This window comes from Abramis brama, assembly GCF_963993115.1.
Source record: "Abramis brama genome assembly, contig: SCAFFOLD_57, whole genome shotgun sequence".
In the NCBI taxonomy this organism is placed as follows: Eukaryota; Metazoa; Chordata; class Actinopteri; order Cypriniformes; family Leuciscidae; genus Abramis; species Abramis brama.
In genome coordinates this window covers 1-24,216 of record NW_028156057.1, presented here as the reverse complement: position 1 = coordinate 24,216, position 24,216 = coordinate 1, and the positions used below count along the sequence as shown (strand labels likewise).

Below are 24,216 nucleotides of genomic sequence, written 5' to 3'. Positions count from 1 at the left end.
GGGGGAATCAAATGATATTTCACTGTATGTGAACAGAGTTTATTCATGTCCTACATGGTAATGGGAGCAGCAGGGGCTGGTTCAGTCTTTTCCTCAACAGGTTCAGGTTCATCATCATAATCAAATCGATCCAGCAGAGACTGAGTCAAACCAGAAACACAATGTTACAGGCAGTGAATTAACAGATCCAAACCATGCGTTAGCTCTGTGGTTTCTATATAGTAGTGATGAGTAGTTCATGAACGATCCGTTCATTGCGTTTGTCACGTGACAAATGAACCAAAGACTCGGAAGGTAAAGTAATTACTTATGTTCCCTGTAAATTATTTTTGACTGCATTATAATGATTTCTTAATTCAGAATATGATCAAGATTGTGTAGGTGGATGTGTTCGGGGAATTTGCCTGTTAAAAGTATAACATTTAAAGCCCCTTAAATGAACGAAATGACTCGAAAAAAGATTCGTTCATTTTGATGAACGAGATCGAATAAGAGAGTCAGTAAAATGATCTGAACTTCCCATCACTACTATATAGCATAAGAACCGCTGATATATTCCAGATTCAACTCTATTTATTCCTTAAGTAGATGTACGAGGATGCAAGGGTAATGTCAAATGGTCAAACTGAACCATTCAGACGGTTTACCTTAGCTAATGATGGTTTCTGCTCAGTGGGCGGGGCCGTGGACTGAGGAAGCCCCGCCCCTCCGCCCTGCTGAAGAGTTTGGAGAAGCTGCTGTAACTAAAGCAAATAACTCAGATTAAACTTTTTTATAGCAATTTATGCACAGCACTTAATTTTTATGACTTTGAAAGTGCTTTATAAATAAAATTTGAGTCGAGTTGAATATTGTGTTACCTCTACGCCCCCTGTGCCCTGTAGGAGCTGAGCGACTGCAGCAAGGGGCATTGGACTCTGAAGGTTGGGTACGGGTGCTGGTGTTGGTGTTGGTGTTGCAGCTGCAATAAATGGTGCTGGTGCTAGTGCTGGTGCTAGTGCTGGTGCTGGCTCTGGCACTGCCATTGGCATAGCTGGAGGAGCTACAAAGAGCAATGAGAAGTGCAGTTTAACAACAGAGATCAGGCTTCAGTTTAAACCACAGATCAGCGAACTACAGGCTGCTAGTTTGAATATGAAACAGGTTACAGTAACTCTCGTAAGAATATCAAACAGTGACCAAAAGCAGAACACTATCCAAGGTATTTACATCAGAATTCTGCCAAATATATGTACTACCATCCAAAAGTGTAGGGTCAATATGTTTTTTGTTGCAGTTGTTAACATAAGAATGCATTAAATTGATCAGAAGTGACAGTAAAGACATTTATAATGTTACAAAAGATTTCCATTTCAAATAAATGCTGATTTACTGGACTTTCTAATCATCAAAATAATTAACGATTTCCACATTTAACAGACCATTAAGTAGCACAGCATATTTTATATATATTATCATATTATACTGATTTCTGAAGGATCATGTGACACTGAAGACTGGAGTGAAGATGCTGAAAATTCAGCTTTGATCACAGGAATAAAAAACATTTTAAAACATTCACATTGAAAACGCATAATTGAAATTGTAATAATATTTCACAATATTACTGTTTTTGAATAAATGCAGCCTTGGTGAGCTGAACCATCACTTTTTCCATAAAAAAAAAAGAAATCTTAAAGACCCTGAACTACTGAACGATAGTGTAATTTAAATACTTTGACTCAAGAGGCCAGACACAAAACCTACAAGTTAAAGCATGATAAAAAGATGAGAAATTAGGGATGCATGATATATCGGCCACCGTATTGGTATCGGCCAATCTATGTTAATTTTTAATGTTATCTTTATCAGCCCGTTAAGAAAATGTGTCCGATACATTTAAGCCGATAAATAATGGATTATTTCCTTCAGCTGAGACACTTCAGATGCACACTGTTCAACATGATGGTTCTGAATTGCATGAAATATGATCAAAAAATGGAAAATGGTCATATCGGCTTCATAAAATTTTAACGAGAACGTTGTAATTGTGTGCTTGGGACATGGCTTTTAATTGTGAGACTTTTGTTTTTAGAATCAGTCTCTCAAAAATGATAGAAAAATTCGGATTTAGATTTATCAGCCAATATATCGGTTTTCAAATGTAAAGAATTATCGGGTATCGGCCAAAATGTTCATATCAGTGCATCCCTAATACATCACACGAAAGTACATCACATGTATACATCACATGAATGGTTTGTTAGGATAGGACAATATTTGGCCGAGATAAAACTATTTGAAAATCTGGAATCTGAGGGTGCAAAAAAATCAAAACATTGAGAAAATCTCCTTTAAAGTTGTCCATTTATGTTCTCGATTGTGCTGCATTCACTCACAAAAATAAATGTTTTATATATTTACGGTAGGAAATTTACAATATATCTTCATGGAACATGATCTTTACTTAATATCCTAATGATTTTTGGCATAAAAGAAAAATCTATCATTTTGACCCATACAATGTATTGTTGGCTATTGCCACAAATATACCCATGCGACTTGTGACTAGAGCCAGACCGATAAAGGATATTTCAGGCCGATACCGATACAAATATTTGGTGATTTAAAAATCCGATATTCCGATATATCGGCCGATATATATATTTTTTTTAAATCCAGAAACGTGTAACAAAATATGGACAGATTTTCCCTAACATTAGTTATTCGTAGTTATTTAAGAGTCCTCAGCCTTACTAAAATAATATAATGCAGTTTAAAAATATATATATTTTTTTTAATTAACTTTGTCACAACAGAACAGAATATATTAAAGTTCTGATAAATATAATGTATATTAAAAATACAAACTTAAGATATGAAACTAAAAGTCCTTTGAACAAAAAAAATCAACTATTATTATTAATATTGACAGTAATAATTTAAAAAAAAATCAATGATGATGATATTATTATTATCATCATCATCATCATTTGTATTATTATTAAACAAGACAAAGGTCACTCCTAATTCTATCCATCTATTCCATCAAGCTACAACAGACCATTTTCAATCATCATTTGCTGCCTGCCTTCTAAAATCTACGACTTAGTGATGTACTAAATACATTATGTGAGGTAATTAACACATGGTCACCGAGTCGATCGTTCCCTGGGATGCGTTTTCATTAAAATCGAATGTAAAGAGTTTTATCTCTAAAAACAGATTAACGTTATCTTATAACGCTAGTATATAAGAGTAAGTAAAAGTAAATCGCTAGTTAATACCACTAACAAGGCTCAAAATAGCCTCACACTAACACGGTAGCATAATGAGGGTCCTTACATGCAAACCGAAGCATTGAGAACTTTGTAAGTGTACAGACAGTTTAATAAGAAGAGACTTTATAAAGACAGTACATTACGCGTTTACAGGCATTCGTCATCTTGGAAAACAGTCTCGACTAGTCGAGTCATGAAAACGCATCCCAGGGAACGATCGACTCGGTAACCATGTGTTAATTACCCCTACAGTAACGCACACTTGGATTTCACACACGTGTAAAAGAAAAGCTAACTTTTATGCACAGGCTAGCTGCTATGTTTGATACTTTTTCTCTCTGTCTAAATGTTCACTCCTCGCGTGCCTGACTTACGTTTTACAATGCAGGGACTGGAACTACAGATATGCTAGTTATAAATACAGTAATCATTACTTTATTTAGGCAGAATAAGTTCGTTGTGATTTCCAAGCTCATTGATGTTAGCAGTCTTCCTTGTAGAGTGCGCTCTGGTGGACAAACTATGCAGCGCCAACACTCATAACATGGTTGCAGGGTGTTTCGTCCGCTTTTATTTTATTTTTTAAATATTCATTTATCGGCCGTTATAAATGCAGATACCGATAGTTTGGAAAATGCCTAATATCGGCCCGCCGATATATCGGTCGGGCTCTACTTATGACTGGTTTTGTGATCCAGGGTCACAAATGTGATCCAGCTGAAACATAAAACATATATTTCTTGTGCTCATTTACCGGCAACTGTGGTTCCATTCTCTAAAACGGGCAGTAGTGGAGCTGTGGCCATGTCTAACAGCGGCTGAATGACGTCCATGCCAAACACATCGTTCTTCTGCCACAGAGTTAACACACGCAATATCTTCCCCTGCATTACAACACACAAAATCCATCAATATCATTCAGCTGGCTGCATTCACTGTAAAATCTGGAGGGGATTATTCAGTACCTTGTCATCGGCTGGGCACTGGAAAAGATTCTGAAATGTTACAGTGAAGTTTTTCAAAAACCTCGGACCAAACAAATCTTTGTCTGCGCCAAACTGATGCCGGGACTGTCGGATAATCGAGTCCACCACATAGAGACCAGGGACCTTTAGATCTGGTTTACACTGAGAGGACAAAAACAAATAAATCTTTACCTTCCCATAATAATAGCGATCATAAGCACGATACTGTTAATATATAGTTTATTACATACCCTCTTGATGAACTTCTCCACGATTTGAACAACGTGCTTGTAAAGCTAACAAAGCAAATAAATCATAAAATTCAGTCACAAAAGAACATTTCAACAAAAAAGTATCAAAACACCAATAACTATGAGATAATTAAAAAATAAATAAACATGAAAAAATTTCAATTTAAAATTATAATTCATCTCTCCTCTACCGTATATAAAATGTTTACATCAACACCAGTATATGATGTGCAGGTAAAATAAAGCTTTTAAACATTTTCTTAGATACAATTATAAAAAAAATCAACACAAACTCAAAATATTAGGAACATGAAGCATAAAGACAAGTCAATTTGCTGCTAATTTATTAGGATAATTTTGTGAAACTCACAACATCCATATTTCTGTTCCGACTTACCTTGATAGCTTTGATTCCTGCTTTGGTTACAGACATCATTTTGGCTCGAGAGATCGGGGGAGTCATGTCCATCATGGACGACATCTACAGAAGAGGAACAGATGACACATTTACCCTCATCAGAAATATAAGATCAAAACTGAGAACAACATGACATTCAAGTTTCAGCTCGGTTACCGGCAATCTCAAACTCAAAAAGAACAGCTTGTGTTTACATAAATAATATCAAAATGAATATGAACATGCACTTAACCTCATAACAAACTCAATGAAAACGGCTTTTTTTCACCTCAAAAACACCATTATAGCACTCTATTAAATCACCTGAGAGTTGATCAGGTCTCTGAACCACTAGGGGGCGCCACGGATAATCTCTCTACATACGATTCTACGGTATTACAACAGCCAGGCAAAACTAGATATAATTAATGTAAAATATGATATCTCCATTATTTAATATCTGTATAAACATATAAGTTTGATGTGATCACTAAATGAAATCTTAATTAAGCGCAATTTCACAGCACGAACAGGTCGAAGGTCACTAGACAAACTTACTTTAATCATACTCATATCACATCTGCTTAACTATACTTAGGTTTTTATTTGACTATTTAGACGTTTGAGCTGCAAAAACAGTCTGATATTCATCCACTAATGACCAAAAAACGTAAACAAGGATTGTTTTGGAGGAGCTTAGCGCGCGCGCTCGGCTAATGGTAAAGGGTAAACGGCAAATAAAACGCGAATTCTCACCTCCCCGTTAAAGGCGTTCACCGCATCCATGTCCATGGGCGATATTAACTCAATATTTCTTTGAATATATCCTCCTGGATCCGAATAAACATGTGTAAACTGGATAATCGCGACGAGGCCGCATGAGATTGAAGCTCAGAAACTCAACACAACCTTCCGCGAGCGTAGAGACGCGTTGAGCGAGCGGGGACAGAGCGCCGCCCACCGGACTGGAGGACAACTGCACTACACAGACTGAACACCTCAGGGAACTTCAGTCACCCGCAGAAAATATACAGTAAAGCCACTATTTCATATTATATATATATATATATATATATATATATATTTAAAGATATCATTTTACAGTGTTTTAAAATGATACACCTTCCAATATCAATGACAAAAAAAACAAAAAAAAACATTTTATTTCTTTATTAGAATTATTTCTTTATTTGTTGTTTGTGTCACTCAGTTATGTTAAGTGTAACATAACTAGATCTATCTATCTATCTATCTATCTATCTATCTATCTATCTATCTATCTATCTATCTATCTATCTATCTATCTATCTATCTATCTATCCATCCATCCATCCATCCATCCATCCATCCATCCATCCATCCATCCATCTATCCATCTATCTATCTATCTATCTATCTATCTATCTATCTATCTATCTATCTATCTATCTATTTAAATAAAAAAGATCAAATAAATAAATGCATTTTTTATGCAAGCTGTCATGTCAAGTGCATTTTCAAGTTCCTAGTTGGGACTTTTATTTTTAAAATACAGGCGTTTTCTACGTTGTTCTATGGGGCTTTTATTTTGAAAGAGTGTGACGCTCGAGCCTCGAGCCTCCGGATCCGATCAGACCCCTGTGATCATCAGCTGCGAGCATGCCGACAGTCAGCGTGAAGAGAGATCTGCTCTTTGAAGCTCTGGGACAAACATACAGTACGTGTTTAACTTTTATCAGGTGTATAAAGTGAGCGCATTCATTAATGTGTTGTTAGCAGGGGAAATGTGCTCATTCATTGTGTGTGTGAGAGTGTGATTCTGTATGCATCTGTGGAAATCAAGAAGGAATATCTTAATAAAACAAGTTATATTCTATAAATCATTTATTCTACTGGCCCATCTTATCATCACTGAACAAATTTATATTGAGACTCAAAACGAATTTAAATTACATGCGATTCATTTCTCCAATGTGTCGCAGCGATTGCATCAGATTCTAACACTCTTAGATTTTAACCATTCTACCTAAGATTTTGTCTTATTTAATATGTATATTTTCCAGTCTGATGCTGCTTGAATGCAGTGATGCATTATTTCTTGTGGTGTTATTTTTATTCTTCCTTCATTTGAAAAGCTCAGATGTCAAACTGGAAGCCCATTGATGACGCCATCATAATGCGACTCATAATTTCTGCTTGAAATAATTTCTTTTATTTTCTATTCGTGTATTAGCGGATGAAGAATTTGATGAACTGTGTTTCGAGTTTGGCCTCGAGCTGGACGAAATCGTAAGTCATGTTTACAAGCTGATCAGATAAGAAGAAATGACAGGCCCTTGTTTTAACAAACATTGAACATTATTATTATTTATATATATTATATCTATCTATCTATCTATCTATCTATATATATATATATATATATATATATATATATATATATATATATATATATTATAAAGACAGATAAATTGGTATATATTAAGAATGATATAATAAAAAAAATATATAAACATATTTAAAAATATATAATTATATATTATAAAGACAAATAAATTGGTAAATTATATATTGTATCTTATAGTAAGCACTTATTTTATATATATATATATATATATATATATATATATATATATATATATATATATATATATATATATATTAATAATTATAGAATATTTATATTAAGAATTGTATAATAAAATATGACCTTACTATAAGATACAATATATAATATACCAATTTATTTGTCTTTCTAATATATATTTTTATATGTGTTCATACAATATATATATATGCTCTTACTAGAAGTTATAATATATGATATAACATACAAATTTATTTGTCTTTATAAATATAATTATATTCTTATAACAAAGTATATATTTATAATATCATCACAGAAATCAGACATTACTTTTATAATAGTAAATAATTGTTATTTTTATTCTTCATATAGTCATTATGTTGATATGGATGTTAGTGCTTCTGATCAGTGCATAACTCTGTGTGTGTGTCGATGTGTAGACGTCAGAGAAGGACATCATCAGCCGTGAGCAGGGAGACGAGAAGGCGGAGGGGGCGTCCGATGTCGTGCTGTACAAGATCGACGTTCCCGCGAACCGCTATGATCTGCTGTGTCTGGAGGGTCTCGTCAGGGGTCTGCAGGTCTTCAAGGAGAGGTGAGGCCCGCGCCTGTGGCTCTGCTGTCTGTCGGATGCCTTCATGTGTTTGATATGAGTGTGTTGGTGTTTCTAGGATGGAAGCTCCCCGGTATAAGTGTGTGAGTCCGGCGAATGGAGGAGAGCCTCAGCGGCTGGTCATAACTGAGGAGGTGCGTATCAGTGTCATATTTCACTTTAGAGGGTTAATTATATTGATTTTCTTAAGAGCTCAAGTACAGTGAGTGTTTTAAATTGACGTAGACGGCGTCTGTGAGGCCTCACGCTGTGGCCGCTGTACTGCGCAACATCACCTTCACTCAGGAGCGCTACGACAGCTTCATCGAGCTGCAGGAGAAGCTGCACCAGAACGTCTGCAGGCCAGTCCACACGCTCATGCTCACCGCTGCTCTATGAGACGTTTCACTGCCAGGTCTGATGTTTTATCTCTGTGCTCGTGTCTCATCAGGAAAAGGACGCTGGTTGCCATAGGAACTCATGATTTGGACACCATCTCCGGTCCATTCACCTACACAGCCAAAGCGCCCGCAGATATCCGCTTCAAACCGCTCAATCAGAGCAAAGAGTACACCGCCACTGAGATGATGAGTCTCTATAAGGTGAGATCTGATTGGCTGTTATGGACAAATCAGGGGATGGATGGATGACAGTTGATAATAATAGCAAATAATAACAGTAAATTATGCATAATTACTCACTATCCACTGTGACTAGTGCTTTTGCAAAGTTACTAGCCACTTAGCATTTTTACTGGTTACAATTTTGACATCGATACCATGGGGGGAAACTGCCATATAGATAATTTTAATATTATTTCATAATTTTGCAGCAGGTATATTAGGCTGCTGTCCCTTTAAGACCTGGTGCATGGATCCATTATACTGTTTTCTTTCTCAGCTGTTCACCTTCACTTAAAACAACTGACTGTGTTTACATGAATACTCGCCAAGACCAGCATTTTGACATTATTTTTGAGTGTATTTGTCTGTTTAAGTGCAATACGCACCAAAAAAGAGTACTGAGAGGTGACTTTATGTGTGTGAGCACAAAATCTGTACAATTATGCGCAATCCCACGCCGAAATTCAAGCCCTGGAACAACAATAATATTCATCCGGAGCGAAATAAACGAGTGAGTGAAGGGAGGCGGGTTTGTGTGTAACTCGCTATCGGAGAGATGAGAGAGATGAGAGAGATAGCCGGTATCGTGTTTCTATTCTGTGGAAAATTAGTATTAGAAGTGTTTCATATATTTCAGTATCGAAAAATCTATATTTTTGACAACACTACATTGCACTTAGTTTATTATTTCAGATGCCTTTTTAAAAGACTAAAATTGAAAAATGAAAATGTGACCCTGGACCACAAAACCAGTCACATGGGTACATTTTTTTAAATTGAGATTTATACATCACATGAAAGCTGAATAAATAAGCTTTCCATTGATATATGGTTTATGATAGGACAATATTTGGCCGAGATAAAACTATTTTAAAATCGAAACACTGAGAAAATCGCCTTTAAAGTTGTTGAACGTTGTTGAACGCGATTGTGCTGCATTCACTCACAAAAATAAATGTTTTACATATTTACGGTAGGAAATTTACTAAATATCTTCATGGAACATGATCTTTACTTAATATCCTAATGATTTTTGACATAAAAGAAAAATCGATAATTTTGACCCATACAATGTATTGTTGGCTATTGCCACAGATATACCCGTACGACTTGTGACTGGTTTTGTGATCCAGGGTCACATATTATATATAAAATTGAACCTTCCAAAGTGGCTAGTAGGAGTGACTGCGTTACACACCACGGCTGTAATCTTTTATGAATACATGTAATGTCTTGCAGACTGACAGTCATCTGAGACACTACCTGCACATCATCGAGAACCAGCCTCTCTACCCCATCATATATGACAGTAATGGAGTCGTCCTGTCGATGCCGCCCATCATCAACGGTGAGTTAAAAACACACACACACACACACGGATAGAAATGCACACAAATACTCCATTTCTTTCTGTTCATCTTTAAGCTTTGTGATTTTGTTCTGCAGATCGATCTGTTTGTTTAAAGGACAACTCCAGTGAAAAATGAACCTAGGGGTAATTAACACATGGTTACCAAGTCGATCGTTCTCTGGGATGCGTTTTCATGAAAATCGAATGCATAGAGTTTTATCTTTAAAAACAGATTAGCTTATAACGCTAGTATATGGGGCACAGAGTAAGTAAAATTAAATCGCTAGTTAATACCACTAACAAGGCTCAAAATAGCCTCACACTAACACGGTAACATAATGAGGGTCCCTACATGCAAACCGAAGCATTGAGAACTTTGTAAGTGTACAGACAGTTTAATAAGAAGATACTTTATAAAGACAGTACATTACGCGTTTACAGACAGGCGTCATCTTGGAAAACAGTCTTGACTAATCGAGTCACGAACGCCGTGCTAAGTGAGCTTGTTGATAGGAATTACGTTTGTAACGTAGCGCGGCATTCGTGACTCGATTAGTCAAGACTGTTTTCCAAGATGACGCCTGTCTGTAAACGCGTAATGTACTGTCTTTATAAAGTATCTTCTTATTAAACTGTCTGTACACTTACAAAGTTCTCAATGCTTCGGTTTGCATGTAGGGAGAAAACGATCGACTCAGTAACCATGTGTTAATTACCCCTAGGTTCATTTTTCACTGGAGTTGTCCTTTAAGTTTGGTATTTCTCTCTCTCTCTCTCTCTCTCTCTCAGGGAACCACAGCAAAATCTCATTAAACACAAAGAACGTTTTCATCGAGTGCACGGCCACAGACCTCACAAAGGTAAACCGCTGACGTCAAACATGAGCTTAGATTCTGTTAACTGATGCAGACCTCAGTGGGTATATTTTGTAGTAATATATATTGTAAAATCTCTGTAGCCTGAGAGACTGGAACTACAAGGTGCTTTTAAACATGAGAAACATGTTCTGTGTGTTTGCAGGCAAAGATCACGCTGGACATGATAGTGACCATGTTCAGTGAATACTGTGAGGAGCCGTTCACGTGAGTGCCGCTGTACAGACTCAGCTGTTTTATACATCATTCAGTGTTGTTCAGCACTGAGATGTGCTTGTCTCTTTATGCAGGGTTGAGGCGGCTGAGGTTGTTTATCCTGATGGCAGATTGTGTGTATATCCTGTAAGTATTCAGTTTTTAACTTAATAATAATATAATGAATATAGAAAAATGCTACCTGTATATATACACTACTGTTCAAAAGTTTGGGCTCAAAGATTGTTTTAGTTTTTGAAAGAAGTCTCTTATGTTCACCAGGGCTGCATTTATTTGACCAAAAATATAGTAAAAACTGTAAAATTGTTAAATATTATTACAATTCAAAATATCTGTTTTCTATTTAATTACATATTAAAATGTAATTTATTCCTGTGATCAAAGCTGGATTTTCAGCATCATTACTCCAGTCTTCAGTGTCACATGATCCTTCAGAAATCAGTGTAATATGATGATTTGCTGCTCAAGAAACATTTTTGATTATTATCAATGTTGAGAATAGTTGTGCATCTTCATATTTATGTGGAAATCATTTATTTTTTAAAAATTAGCTGAATTAAAAAATTTAAATATACATCTTTTGTAATATTATAAATGTCTTTGTCACTTTTGATCAATTGAATGCATCCTTGCTAAATAAAAGTATTTCTTTCTTTCTTGAAAAAAAAGCCTTGCTGAACCCAAGCTTTTAAATGGTAGTGTATATGAATTAGAGAATTAAAGACCATTACATGCAACCCTACATTTGTCCTGTAAACATGTTTTTGGTTTATTTGTTAAAGAACTGTCTTGTTCTACTGATGCTGTTGATAGAGCTTAACTTTTATACAGGACTAAATATTAAACCTAGATTAAAAATATAACATTCTCTTGGTTTAAGGAACAAAGCTTATTATTATTATTATTATAAAATTATGCCTTTTTTGAAAGTCATTCTGTTATTTGCTGACATTAGGAGCTGGCGTACAGGACGGAGACGCTGTCTGGGGACTTCGTCAACAAAAAAGTTGGGATCGAGTGAGCATATTTTAAACATCTGATCTCATTAGAGCACATGTACAAAACCCCTGCTTGGCAGTTTCTAGAGCTATGAGTCCCAAATCACACCTTTAATAAGGCACTGTTTGAGGGGACAGCTGTTTGTAGTGGTGTCCCAAACCATAGTTATCGAGTGCACTCATTCAATCCCATAATGCACCGCAATATGGTGCAAAATCAACAGCTACAGAATACCCAGAATGCACTGTGAGGGTCATGTTGAATGAATTCCCGCATCTCGCCACAAGATGGCGCTGCAGCGAATCATCCATTTTCCAACCGCTGGTCCAGAGTAAGGCAAGGCAAGGCAAGGCCAGTTTATTTATATAGCACATTTCATACACAATGGCAATTCAAAGTGCTTTACATAGAAGAAATTAAAATAATAAAAGGAAATAAGAATAATTAAAACAGTTTAGAAAAATAAAATACAGTACAAACAGTCGGACGAACATTGGCACAGTGCTCATTCAGTAAATGCATAGCTAAACAGAAGTGTTTTGAGTCTGGATTTGAAAGTGACTACAGTAGGAGCATGTCTGATCTCTTCTGGAAGCTGGTTCCAGCTGCGGCTGGCATAATAGCTAAAAGCGGACTCGCCATGCTTAGAGTGAACCCTTGGTTCTAGCTGATATGATCCTAGTGATCTGAGTGATCTGTTGGGTTTATATTCAGTGACCATATCTGCAATGAGGTCCTAGGCCACTGAGTGATTTATATACCAGTAATAATACTTTAAAATCAATCCTAAATGTAACTGGGAGCCAGTGTAAAGACCTGAGGGCTGGTGTGATATGTTCATATTTTCTGGTTCTGCTCAGAATCCTGGCGGCAGCGTTCTGTATGAGCTGCAACTGTCTTATGGTCTTTTTGGGAAGGCCATTGAGGAGTCCATTACAATAATCCACCCTGCTGGTGATGAAAGCATGCACAAGTTTCTCTAAGTCTTGTCTGGAAACAAAGCATCTAATTCTTGCAATATTTTTCAGATGATAGTATGCTGATTTAGTTATTGCTTTGACATGACTACTGAAACTAAGCTCGGAGTAATATATCATAGAGGGATAAATTCCTTTTTAATTGATTTTTAAACAGCAAGCACAAGCGGCAGCACTCAGTGTGCGGATTCACTCTCTCATTTTCATTCACTCCCTCAAGTGGATCATACGTGACCCTGTCACAAGTCGCACGGGTATATTTGTGGCAATAGCCAACAATACATTGTGTGGGTCAAAATTATAGATTTTTCTTTTATGCCAAAAATCATTAGGATATTAACCCTCTGAGGTCTGAGCTGTTTTCTGGGCCCTGGAGGTGTTCTGACATGCTCTGACATTTCTGGTTATATCTGTTACTTGTGACATTTTCATGGCTAAAGTCTAATTACACTGTATTCAGCACAAACTCTGCTTCAATAATATATCAACAGCATGTATGTAAAAGTTTGTAGTTTTGAGATAATGACATTTATGCGTGGTTTTTGAAAATACAAAAAAAAATTCTCACTGAAATAAGGCCATGAAACCCATACTGATTATTTCTTCACAAGACTTTTGAAAATTGTATGATGTAGCCTAGAATATTTGCTGCAAAACTATGTGAAAATCACCCTGACTGCTCATTCAGATAAGACAATATATTGATTTAAAATTTTTACGACGTGTTTTGTGTGAAAAAGCCTTATGCGAGAGCTCATTAATATGTAAGCTTTTCTCACCTGAGAAAGACAAAGAACCTCCCCTAACGGCCCTATTAGGAGCTATCAGGCACCTATCATTCTGAGCAACCTTGCACAATACTGTAAATGAGGAGATTTAAAAAAGAATGGCTTTTAAATTGTTTGGATTTATTTACAACACAACATAATCCAAAGATACACAACAAATGCCAAAAAAGCACTTCAAAGACAGAGACCTTTGTGCCATTCCTAAAAACACTGTACATACCTTTCATTTCCAAGATTTTCACTTTACCATGTTCACGTACTGAGACTCATGTGAATGTTGAAGTCCTCAGTGGCATCTGGGACCTGAAAAAAAAAAGTGAACATACTGATATCAAGAGAAAGGCCTGCACGATTTTGGAAATAAATATTAGATTTTTCTGGTTAAAATTGCTTTTTAAAATTCCTTTTTAAAATTCACAGAATACACACACACACACACACACACGTTTCCAACGATATATAATATAATGAACACCAGGTTTGTTGTGCCTTGTAGGCATAAGGTATATGCGCAGTGCGGATAAAATAATAATAACAATAAATAACCTATAGCAGCCTATACATCTTCCAAAAGATTTCAGTAACAACTAAGCTAGAGAAAAATATATTGATTATCATGTTACTTCAAATGTTTCCATCCGTTATGATGATATGAAATGAGATAATAATAAAAACATGAAGCCGTTTGGTGCGTTTTGCTTTCATCCAAAATATGATACATTCAAACGCGATCGCTTGTAAAATATGATACATTCAAACGCGATCGCTTGCAAAATATGATACATTCAAACGCGATCACGCTCAAATATAAAACATTATGGTTACCATAAACATATCTATGTTTGAGCAGATATCCACAAACACAGTAAACACGGGTCTAAATATTATAATATTCCCCATATATCTAGCAACAGTTCAACTGCAACGTGACATTTATGCAACAATAACAAACTAGGCTATGTAAGAATTTCTTACCTTATCTTTCTTGTCTTCAGATCGCGTTCTTCTTCTTCTGAGGTAACCTAAATTCAATGTAAGCTCAGGCACGTCTTTCAAACTCGACGAAAAGTGAAGTGAAGTGTTTTGTTGTTGAGGTAACGTTCGCGTTCCATGTGGAGATTTGCATGTGAATCTCTTTTGCGCGAGTAGGCGTGGCCAAATTAACTGTAATGAGCAAGCGTTTGAGAAGCTGGACATCTTGTTGGTTTTATACAAATTACGTAAACAGAGAATATTTGTTTTCGTTTTGAATCCGATTATTTAAAAGTACACACTTAAATGTTTATAAAGGTATATGGCTCATAAATGTGTGACAAGTATTCGCTGAGTTTTGTTTCAGTTTATAGACGTGCTCAAGAAAAAAAAGTTCACCGCGACAGAGGCAGAACGCACACCCTGTTTATTTTCTTTATTTTACAAAAGCACAATGTTTTGATTTGATTGTAAGTGGACACATACAAAAGGAGAAATATCACAGATTCTTTTTTTATATTTCTTTTTTCTGTATGACCATAAATGATGGAGTAATTTAAGTTTATAGTGCTACAATGTGGAGAAAATCCACACGCGCGGGCGCGTTTTGCCGACCTCAGAGGGTTAAGGAAAGATCATGTTCCATGAAGATATTTTGTAAATTTCCTGCCGTAAATATATAAAACATTTATTTTTGTGAGTGAATGCAGCACAATCGAGAACATAAATGGACAACTTTAAAGACGATTTTCTCAATGTTTCGATTTTTTTGCACCCTCAGATTCCAGATTCTCAAATAGTTTTATCTCGGCCAAATATTGTCCTATCCTAACAAACCATTCATCACTTATTCAGCGTTCAGACGATGTATAAATCTCAATTTTACAAAATTGACCCATGTGACTGGTTTTGTGGTCCATGATCCACATATTAGAGAAGTAATGTAGGGAATAGTAAATGAGGGCCCTTGATTCGCTGGTTCGGGTGTGTTTAGTTTGGGTTGGAGCTAAACTCTACAGGACAGTTGTCCATCAGGAGTTTGACATCCCTGCATTAGAGCTTTAACTTCTTTCTCTCTCAGCTCCGGTCTGTAGATTGAACCCTGATCACACTCTCTGTGCTCTTCGTTTAGTGAATCAGCAGAGAGCATCGCTCAGCTGCTGACCCGGATGTGTTTGAGGTCAGAGGTCAGCGGTGAGGGCGATCACATCCAGGTCGAGATCCCACCCACACGCTCTGATGTCATCCACGCCTGTGACATCATGGAGGACGCTGCCATAGCGTACGGCTTCAACAACATCGTCAGGAGCACGCCACGCACCTACACAGTAGCCAATCAGGTTCGCCGAAAAACATTCATGCTGACCAATCAAACCTGAGATCATTTTAAAGGTTCAGTGTTTGTTATGGCGCTTACACGTGTGTGTTTCTGTATTTGCAGCTCCCTCTAAATAAACTGACAGAGTTACTGAGGCAAGACCTTGCAGCCGCCGGGTTCACTGAAGCTCTGACCTTCGCTCTGGTTAGAAATCACGCCTCTCTCTTATATTAAAGCTTATATTCTGCATAGTTTTTGCATTTTCCCCTCATATTCCACTTTCTATCTGAGCATTAGAATTAAATGGGCAGATTTGCGTATGTAAATTATCTTAATTTTTAGGACTGGGTAGACACAAGTTTCACAACCTCGATTCTGATTTCAATTCGATTCAGTATCAGTTTGTTTGGATGTATATCAGGTACAGTAAGAAATCCAAAACTATATAATTACTATAATATTAAAGGTTAAAAGTCAATTGCTATTTCTTTTTAGATATAATAATTAACTTATTGTATGCAAATATTTGAATGGCACATTAGGCAGTTTTTATATCAACTTTTTAATGGTATAATTATCTTTAATTTGTTGTTGAAATAAACTTTTAAAATGGTAGCTTTCGTATACACTTGTTTTTACGACAGATTTATTCAAACATGCATTAAATAAGACATCACTAACAAGTTGAGTAAAAATATAATATGTAATATAGTGAATATATTTAGCAAAATGCTCCTCTCTAGAGATATTACTATTAGATAATAGTAGTAATAATTACTCTCTAGAGATATTAGTACTAGAGATATGTACATACAGTAGCGGTCAAAAGTAATGTCCGGCCTATAGGAAAATTGACATCTTCACCCTTTATTCAAATATTATTAAATGTCAGATTTTGTAAGCATATTGCTTATGGTTGTGCTTGGAGTGAATTGTTTGATTTGTGACAATGAAAAAAATAATTTATGTTAATTTATGTGCATAGATTATGTTGTTGTATGCATTTTCCTGTGAGCTTTTTGTTTTTCTATGCATTTAGGTTTTTTTTGCTTAGAAAATAAAACCTGTAGCTGTAGTTTGCCCTTTTTTTACAGAATAATTTTGTCAGGTAAATACTTTAGTTTACCATTTTGCTCTTCCCTCATATTTAAAATATTTTAATAAATATATATTTTCCTCATATTTTGATGGTTTGATTAACATCAAGGTTCATTAAAAACAAACATCCCGTCCAGGACATCACTTTTGGCCACTACTGTATTTACAGTCTGTTCTATTGACATCTTTGTCTATATAGTCTTCTATATATATATATCTCTCTAGAAGATAACACAAAAATAATAATATGACAAAAAAAACATATTTATTACGTTGTCCTCGTGGCTGAATGCAAAAACAAATATACAGCCACCAATGTTGTAATTTGTTTTGCAAATCAGACTTTTATGGGCAGTCCTTTTAAAGTTGGCATGACATGAATCAGAAAATATATTTTATATATATATATATATATATATATATATATATACTCCTTTTCCCCCTCTCTCTGCAGTGTTCACAAGAAGATATCGCAGATAGACTTGGGAAAAACATAGCAGAAATCAGAGCTGTCCACATCTCTAACCCAAAGACCGCAGAGTTTCAGGTAAAACAAAAGATTTTTCTCAGATTTCTTGCATTTGTCCACTAGCGGGTTAAAACACAAGTTTAAATCAGTCAGTAGTAACTCAGACTGAGATTTGACTAAGTAAACCTCATACTGACCTCTAGGTGGCGCGTACCTCTCTTCTTCCTGGCCTCCTGAAAACGGTCGCCGCCAACAGGAAGATGCCCCTTCCTCTCAAACTGTTCGAGATTTCAGACGTCGTCCTGAAGGATGAAACAAAAGGTGTGTTTGACGTCCTCAAATCAAGTAATGCGTGCTGATAAACGGTCTCTGAACTTGATCTGTCTCGCAGACGTAGGAGCCCGTAACAACAGGCGTCTCTGTGCCGTCTACTACAACAAGAGCCCGGGGTTCGAAGTCATCCATGGACTCCTGGACCGGGTCATGGAGCTGCTGGATGTCAAACCGGGCCGTAACCAAGGATACCACATCCAGGCGGCAGAGGGTGAGTCAGAAATGTTCAAAGTCGACATGATGTCCTTCCTCTGATCCTCTGAGTGAGATCAGTCTGTGCACCTGTTTTATGAGCTCTGAGTCATAATCAAAGATTTATTTTAGTCGTTAATATTTAACAGCGTTTATGTGCAAGCAGTAGGTCAGCAAAATGTAAATAGGATGTGTTATAGTTCCTTTTTTTTTTATTACTGGACACTCAGATGCTCATTTCCTCATTTTATTTTTACCTGATGGATGAAAAAGGCTTAAAGAGGCGGTTTCAAATTGTTTTCGTTTATTAAAATAAAGCAAAAAAATAAAATAAAGTAAGCAAAATTTATTAATGAATATAAATGTAGTTTACTAATAAAAAAAGAATACTAAAATAACCTTGTGCACCTTGTTCCAAAGAATAGGAGTACTATTTAATTTATAGGGGTGTAACGATACCCTCATGTTATGATTCGATACATATCACGATACTGAACTCACGATATACGGTATTATTGCGATACACCAAGACATTTGGTAAAAGGTTAACAAAAAATGTACTGTTGATTAAAATGTTACATTGTGGGCGTAAATGAATAGTCTTGGACTTGGTGCTGAAACCCAATGCACAGGACAGTAGTGACACCAGAATATAAATATTCATGATTCTGAAGCTGAAAATACTGAATTATTTCAGATGAATATGCACTCTGTCACTGACTAGATATATTTAAAATAATGAAGGCCACTTTTTACTGGTAACATCAGACATTTAGCACTATCAGGACCCACAAATATTCCCCAATTGCATTATTATACATTATATTCAACATTATATATAGTAGTTTAATGCAGTACTGACACTAAAACTCTGCAAACTTAAATTTTTTCTCACACAGTAATTTTCATTTTGGATGAACTGTACACAATACAGATGGTCACTATCCACGATACATGTTGCATTTTTGTATTTGCGATATATTGTGGCACGATATATATTGTTACAGCCCTATTAATTTATCATTTTTCTTACAGACTCCACCTTCTTCCCTGGCCGCTGCGCTGAGATCTTTACACGTGGCAAAAGCATCGGACACCTCGGGGTCCTTCACCCTGATGTCATCAGTCGTTTTGAGCTGACCATGCCCTGCTCTGCCATCGATATCGACATTGAACCCTTCCTGTGATGTCATAATGCAAATGATCTTAGCCACACCCCTCCGGTTCGTCAGTGTCTTCGCTCCTCCTCCAGAAGCCTCATCCACACATTACTGGCTGTTTATCTTTAGGAGAATGAGTTATAGTCACAGCGGCATGTGTTACTGTATGTTCAGAATAAATCACTGTTTTAATAAACCTCAGCTTGTCCAGTGCTGGTATGTTATTCATGTATAACATATGTGTCCAGCATATTTTACAACATAGAAACAAATAAACATGGATTAATAAACCAAAACTGTTTACTTTTGTTGGTTTTTGCATGTATTTGGTGTATATGTCCTCTATTATGACATGCTGTACTTCATCTAAACTTATACCCCTCATGTTGTGTTCGGGTCGTTTTGACCCCGGAGAGGATTTTCTTTTTCCTGAAAATGCTAGTTAACGTTATCACATTGGAGTAAAGCTTACTGACTTTAATCACCCAGGATATAACTACTTGACAAATTTTATTTTTCAAGATCAACAAATTCTTGTTACACTTGTTGTGTTCCTGGTCAAAAATGACCGGCCTGATATTTTTGTCAGCTTGTTTTCTGTCAATTAGCACAGGTTTTGTATTTCTTTTTGGATCTGAGTGGTTGTAAGCCTCATTGATCTGAGCTTATATTGGCCAAATATGGTCATTCAATTAAAATGAATGAGGGAGATAATAAATAAGAAACATTTAGTGTTCAGAAGCCTGTTCACATATTTACATGTGTGGTTGCAAAGATAAAATCTTCGGACCTGTACATGCATGGATGGATACACACAACCACACACACACACATTCATGTACACAAACAAACTATTTTTGAGTTTTACAGGCATTCTTTTTCACAGAGAGTAACTTTATCAGATCAATGAGGCCTACGATTAAACAGTTTCAAAAATAAAAACCAAACCTTGAAAGAAAACAAGTTGACAGAAAGATTTAAGTGTGACCACAAGTGTGACTGCAATTTTTTTCTTTATTTTGGATGGATGGATGGGATTGATTGATTGATCAGATGGATGGATGGATGGATGCCCATGTTCCTTTCACCCTCCTCACAGAAGAGGAATCACAGACTTACATAATAAGTATGCAGTAAATAACATTGAGACAGTGCACTTACTCACATGCTAATGATTCCTATCATGGCTGAATGAAGAATGAAGGTGTGTTAACCTGCATGTCTGTTAAAAGCATGTGGAGCGTGTCCGTATGTGTATCAGGGTGTTGAAGAACTCCAAATGCACTGATGTTGAATGCCTGTGTCTGACTACAATTAATCACAGGTATATTGAAAGTGACTTGTGCATGTGAATATATTTCAGCTGTAACTCATTAAACATGAGTCTAGATCAGTGATCAACAAACCAAAATCTAAGCATGTGGTTTGAGATGGCAGATGAGAGGAAGTGTCTGGTTGAACAGGTTATCAGACGGACTCTTATCTGATTTCCAGCAGATACACGGTCATAGACAAATAGTAGGGCTGTTAAGCGCAAAAATCGATCACTTTGCGATAAAAGCATCAGATTTGGTAGGAAGGCTCACAAAGGGGGTCTGATCAGATTTAGGACCGTAGGCGCTTGAATTTCGACCCCTGGGGGTCATTTTTCAAAATGGCCACCAAATATGGATTTCGTAAAGGGAAAATGGATTAAAAGCTGCCAGAAACATAAAATGCAATAACATATTTCACCATAAATACATGTAAATATAAAGTCTTTAAACTTTAAAATATAAGATATGTTTTAAAATTTGCTCCTGTAATACTAAATATTACTATACATGGGTTAATGAATTATCTGTAAATTCATGTTATGTGATCAAAATTAGACATCACAGTGACAAGTAAGAGCTGATCTTTGTCTGGTCTCTACCAAAGCAATTCACCAATGGTGATACAAAAAGGTCAACTGTTTTTAAACAGCTGACATGGAAAGAGACACGCAAGCTAATCCACCACAGCAAGGCGCCAGCTCATTAGGATTAGGGTTTTTTTTTTTTTTTGTCTTTTTAATGTAGGCCTGCATAACAAGAAACGGAACAAAGAACCAGTAGTTCAACTCTTCAGCAGTTGAGCTTTGAATATTAACACAGTCAGTCAGTTATTTGTGTTGGGGGATCAGTATATCCAGGATTAAATAATTTGAAATAATTTTTAGCCATTGCATTGGATCACAGTAGTTCTTGTGTAGTGGTCTTGTAGTTTTAGTTTTTCTTAAGAAATGGAACTGTATTTGAGGTCTACTACTAACTTAAAAGATGTGTGCTAATAGCATATTTAAAAAATAAAATATTGGCTACTCTATTTCACTTAACTGGCACAAAAAATATTAAATCGATTGACTAATTGTGGTAATCATGCTAATCGTGCTAATTTACGTTTTTCTTGTGAGGAAAACTCGGTCTACAATAGGCCTACCTACTAAACCACTTGCAAATAATCCAGCAGGACTCAACAGTTCTTACAATTAATATTTCTAGTCAAGGTGAGAGCATTTGGAGAGCAAAGAATTGACTGAGATTAGCTTTGGGTGGTATAAACTAGCCGTACAAGAGCACAGAGTTACAATGAAATAAATAGGATGAATTGCAGCTAGTTTAGATAACCAGCCTAAATGAAATTCTGTGGAAATGTACACCTACTTTATTTCACAGAATCCTAACTCTAAATTCCTGCAGACTAAAATCTATTTTATGTTATATTTGCCTGTCTGAGTTATGTTTGCTTACTTGCAGTATTAGCCTACACTATTTTTACTGAGTAACAGTGAGAAACACATTCAACTGACTTTGCCTTTATCTCACTTGTAGTCAAGAGTAAAACATCCCACCAGTTCCCTAGATTTTAAAGAGAATAATATTCAACTGTGGCCACCACAAGATGAAACCTACTGACTGAATAAGGAGGAGTCACTGACAAACTACCAAGTAAAAATGATGCGTATTAGTATATACACACAATTTAATAGTAAATATTTAAATATACATTTAAAAAGTACATAATTTCTGATAAATATCATAACCTCTTTCCCTTTTTGTTTAAAATGAACTAGATTGATTAATGATCAAATGTGTAACTTTTTTAATTGTTAATTTCTGTCGTCTATCCATTATGACATTATGAAATCCATATTTGGCGGCCATTTTCTTAAAAAAAATATATAATATAATATATAAGCTATCTTATATTTTAAAGTTTAAAGACCTTCTATGTGAAAGTGTGCTCATATTTACATGTATTTATGGTAAAATGTGCTATTGCATTATATGTTTCTGGCAGCTTTTAATTTATTTTCCCATTACGAAATCCATATTTGGCGGCCATTTTGAAAAATGGCCGACATGGCCCCCAGGGGCCAAATTTTGAGCGCCTACGGTCCTAAATCTGATCAGACCCCCTTTGTGAGCCTTCATACCAAATTTCATGCTTTTATCGCTAAGTGATCGATTCTGATGAAAATCTGCGCTTAGCTGCCCCACTAAAAAGAGTTTGCATGCATTTGAATGAATAGTTTTCATTATATTAAAACCCTAAAGCTTCAGTTTAGTTGGTTTTATAGGTTCCCATACGTCCATTTGTATTGTTTCATATATTTAATGACTTTAATATTATCCTATGTGAAAAAGTTGAGTAGGTGTGTCTAAATGCCTTCAGTGTCTGAATTACAACCGTAAGAATGAAAGTGAATAGAGGCTATTATGGGTGAGCTTTGTGTGTGTAAGGATGGTCTGTGTGTACACTGTATTTGTAAGGGTTTGTGGTTACATGAGAGGCGTGTTTGTGGTTTCTGTAGTGTTTGTCATTCTGGTAAACCGTCTACACAGCAAACATTCCTCAGCACATTAACACTTTAAAAATGCAAAGCAAACAAATGGAGAAAACAGAGGGACAACCCTTTCTTGAAGCCATTTTTACAGTGTTTATTCATTCATCTGTAAAAGCTCATAAACACACATCCTGAGTGTCAAAACCGGCAACTCAAGTACCATGTTCTTCAGTATTTTGTAATAAATATCAAATGTATAACTATATGTTAAAATAATAATTGTATAACAAATATTCATATAGAGTTGAGGCAGACAAAGCACTTTATAACAAGTATTACGTGTTAGTAAAAATTATGTCAAAGATATTCTGTGATCATGTTAAATTACCGTCTGATGTCACAACTGAACCTTTTTCCTCCAAGACCAGAGTTAATGTGCGGTCACATTTGCCATATTTCAGCAAAGTTACACAGGCAAAAAAGGTCCACTGTGTATTGTCAATAGTGCAGAAAGCACAGAAGTCACTTTCAAACCAAGCAACCTTCTGTCAGTGGTGAATTTTTGAAACCACCGCTGAGCTTCTGAAAAAGACCATTAAAAACCCATTTAATAGGCAAATAGGCCTAAAAGCTTCTAAAAAAATTCACAAGGACATATTACTTGTGTATTTTATGTTGTGAAATAGAACATAAAAATTTATTTTTCAGGCGTTTAACTAAAAACCAATTGACTTTGGAACAATGCAACTGGAAGCAGAAAAAAAAGAAAAAAAAAGTAAAATGCGCTAAAATGCTAAGTAACGCAAAAATGCTATGTAAAATGTCGACTTCCATGCACAAAAACAACACCACCACATTTCAGGGTTTTAGGACTGCATCACACTATAGCAGACGAGAAGTAATTTTTCAAATGATTTGTTTATGTTTCCGATTTAATTTGGTGATTCTTGTGGTGCAGAAATTACACCCTTCACCTTTAGCTTGTATTTAACTAAGAATATTCCTT

The 24,216-nt window shown here is 35.8% G+C and overlaps 2 protein-coding genes across 2 annotated transcripts in view; one reads left to right on the top strand and one right to left on the bottom strand.

Annotated features, from left to right (window-relative positions):
* The window catches only part of LOC311077110 (SR-related and CTD-associated factor 4-like), a 42,596-nt gene extending 36,786 nt beyond the window's left edge, over positions 1-5,810 (bottom strand). Inside the window, exons 1-8 of the mRNA XM_084138913.1 lie at positions 5,630-5,810; positions 4,874-4,957; positions 4,477-4,521; positions 4,226-4,387; positions 4,015-4,144; positions 861-1,042; positions 648-743; positions 55-140 (exon numbers count right to left, since the gene is read on the bottom strand). Of these exons, the coding sequence (XP_083995039.1) occupies positions 55-140; positions 648-743; positions 861-1,042; positions 4,015-4,144; positions 4,226-4,387; positions 4,477-4,521; positions 4,874-4,957; positions 5,630-5,665 (821 nt within the window). The 5' untranslated portion in view covers positions 5,666-5,810. The remainder of the gene's footprint in view (positions 1-54; positions 141-647; positions 744-860; positions 1,043-4,014; positions 4,145-4,225; positions 4,388-4,476; positions 4,522-4,873; positions 4,958-5,629) is intronic.
* Positions 5,811-6,452: 642 nt separating this feature from the next.
* LOC311077109 (phenylalanine--tRNA ligase beta subunit-like) lies at positions 6,453-19,702 on the top strand. Its single transcript, XM_084138912.1, has 17 exons — positions 6,453-6,569; positions 7,086-7,141; positions 7,880-8,034; positions 8,111-8,186; positions 8,278-8,393; positions 8,483-8,633; positions 9,894-10,002; positions 10,795-10,865; positions 11,026-11,087; positions 11,171-11,222; positions 12,052-12,113; positions 15,965-16,172; positions 16,274-16,354; positions 17,703-17,795; positions 17,921-18,038; positions 18,109-18,261; positions 19,278-19,702. Exons 1-17 carry the CDS (start codon positions 6,512-6,514, stop codon positions 19,427-19,429), a joined length of 1,773 nt encoding a protein of 590 aa, XP_083995038.1. The 5' UTR covers positions 6,453-6,511; the 3' UTR covers positions 19,430-19,702.
* Positions 19,703-24,216: the final 4,514 nt, after the last annotated feature.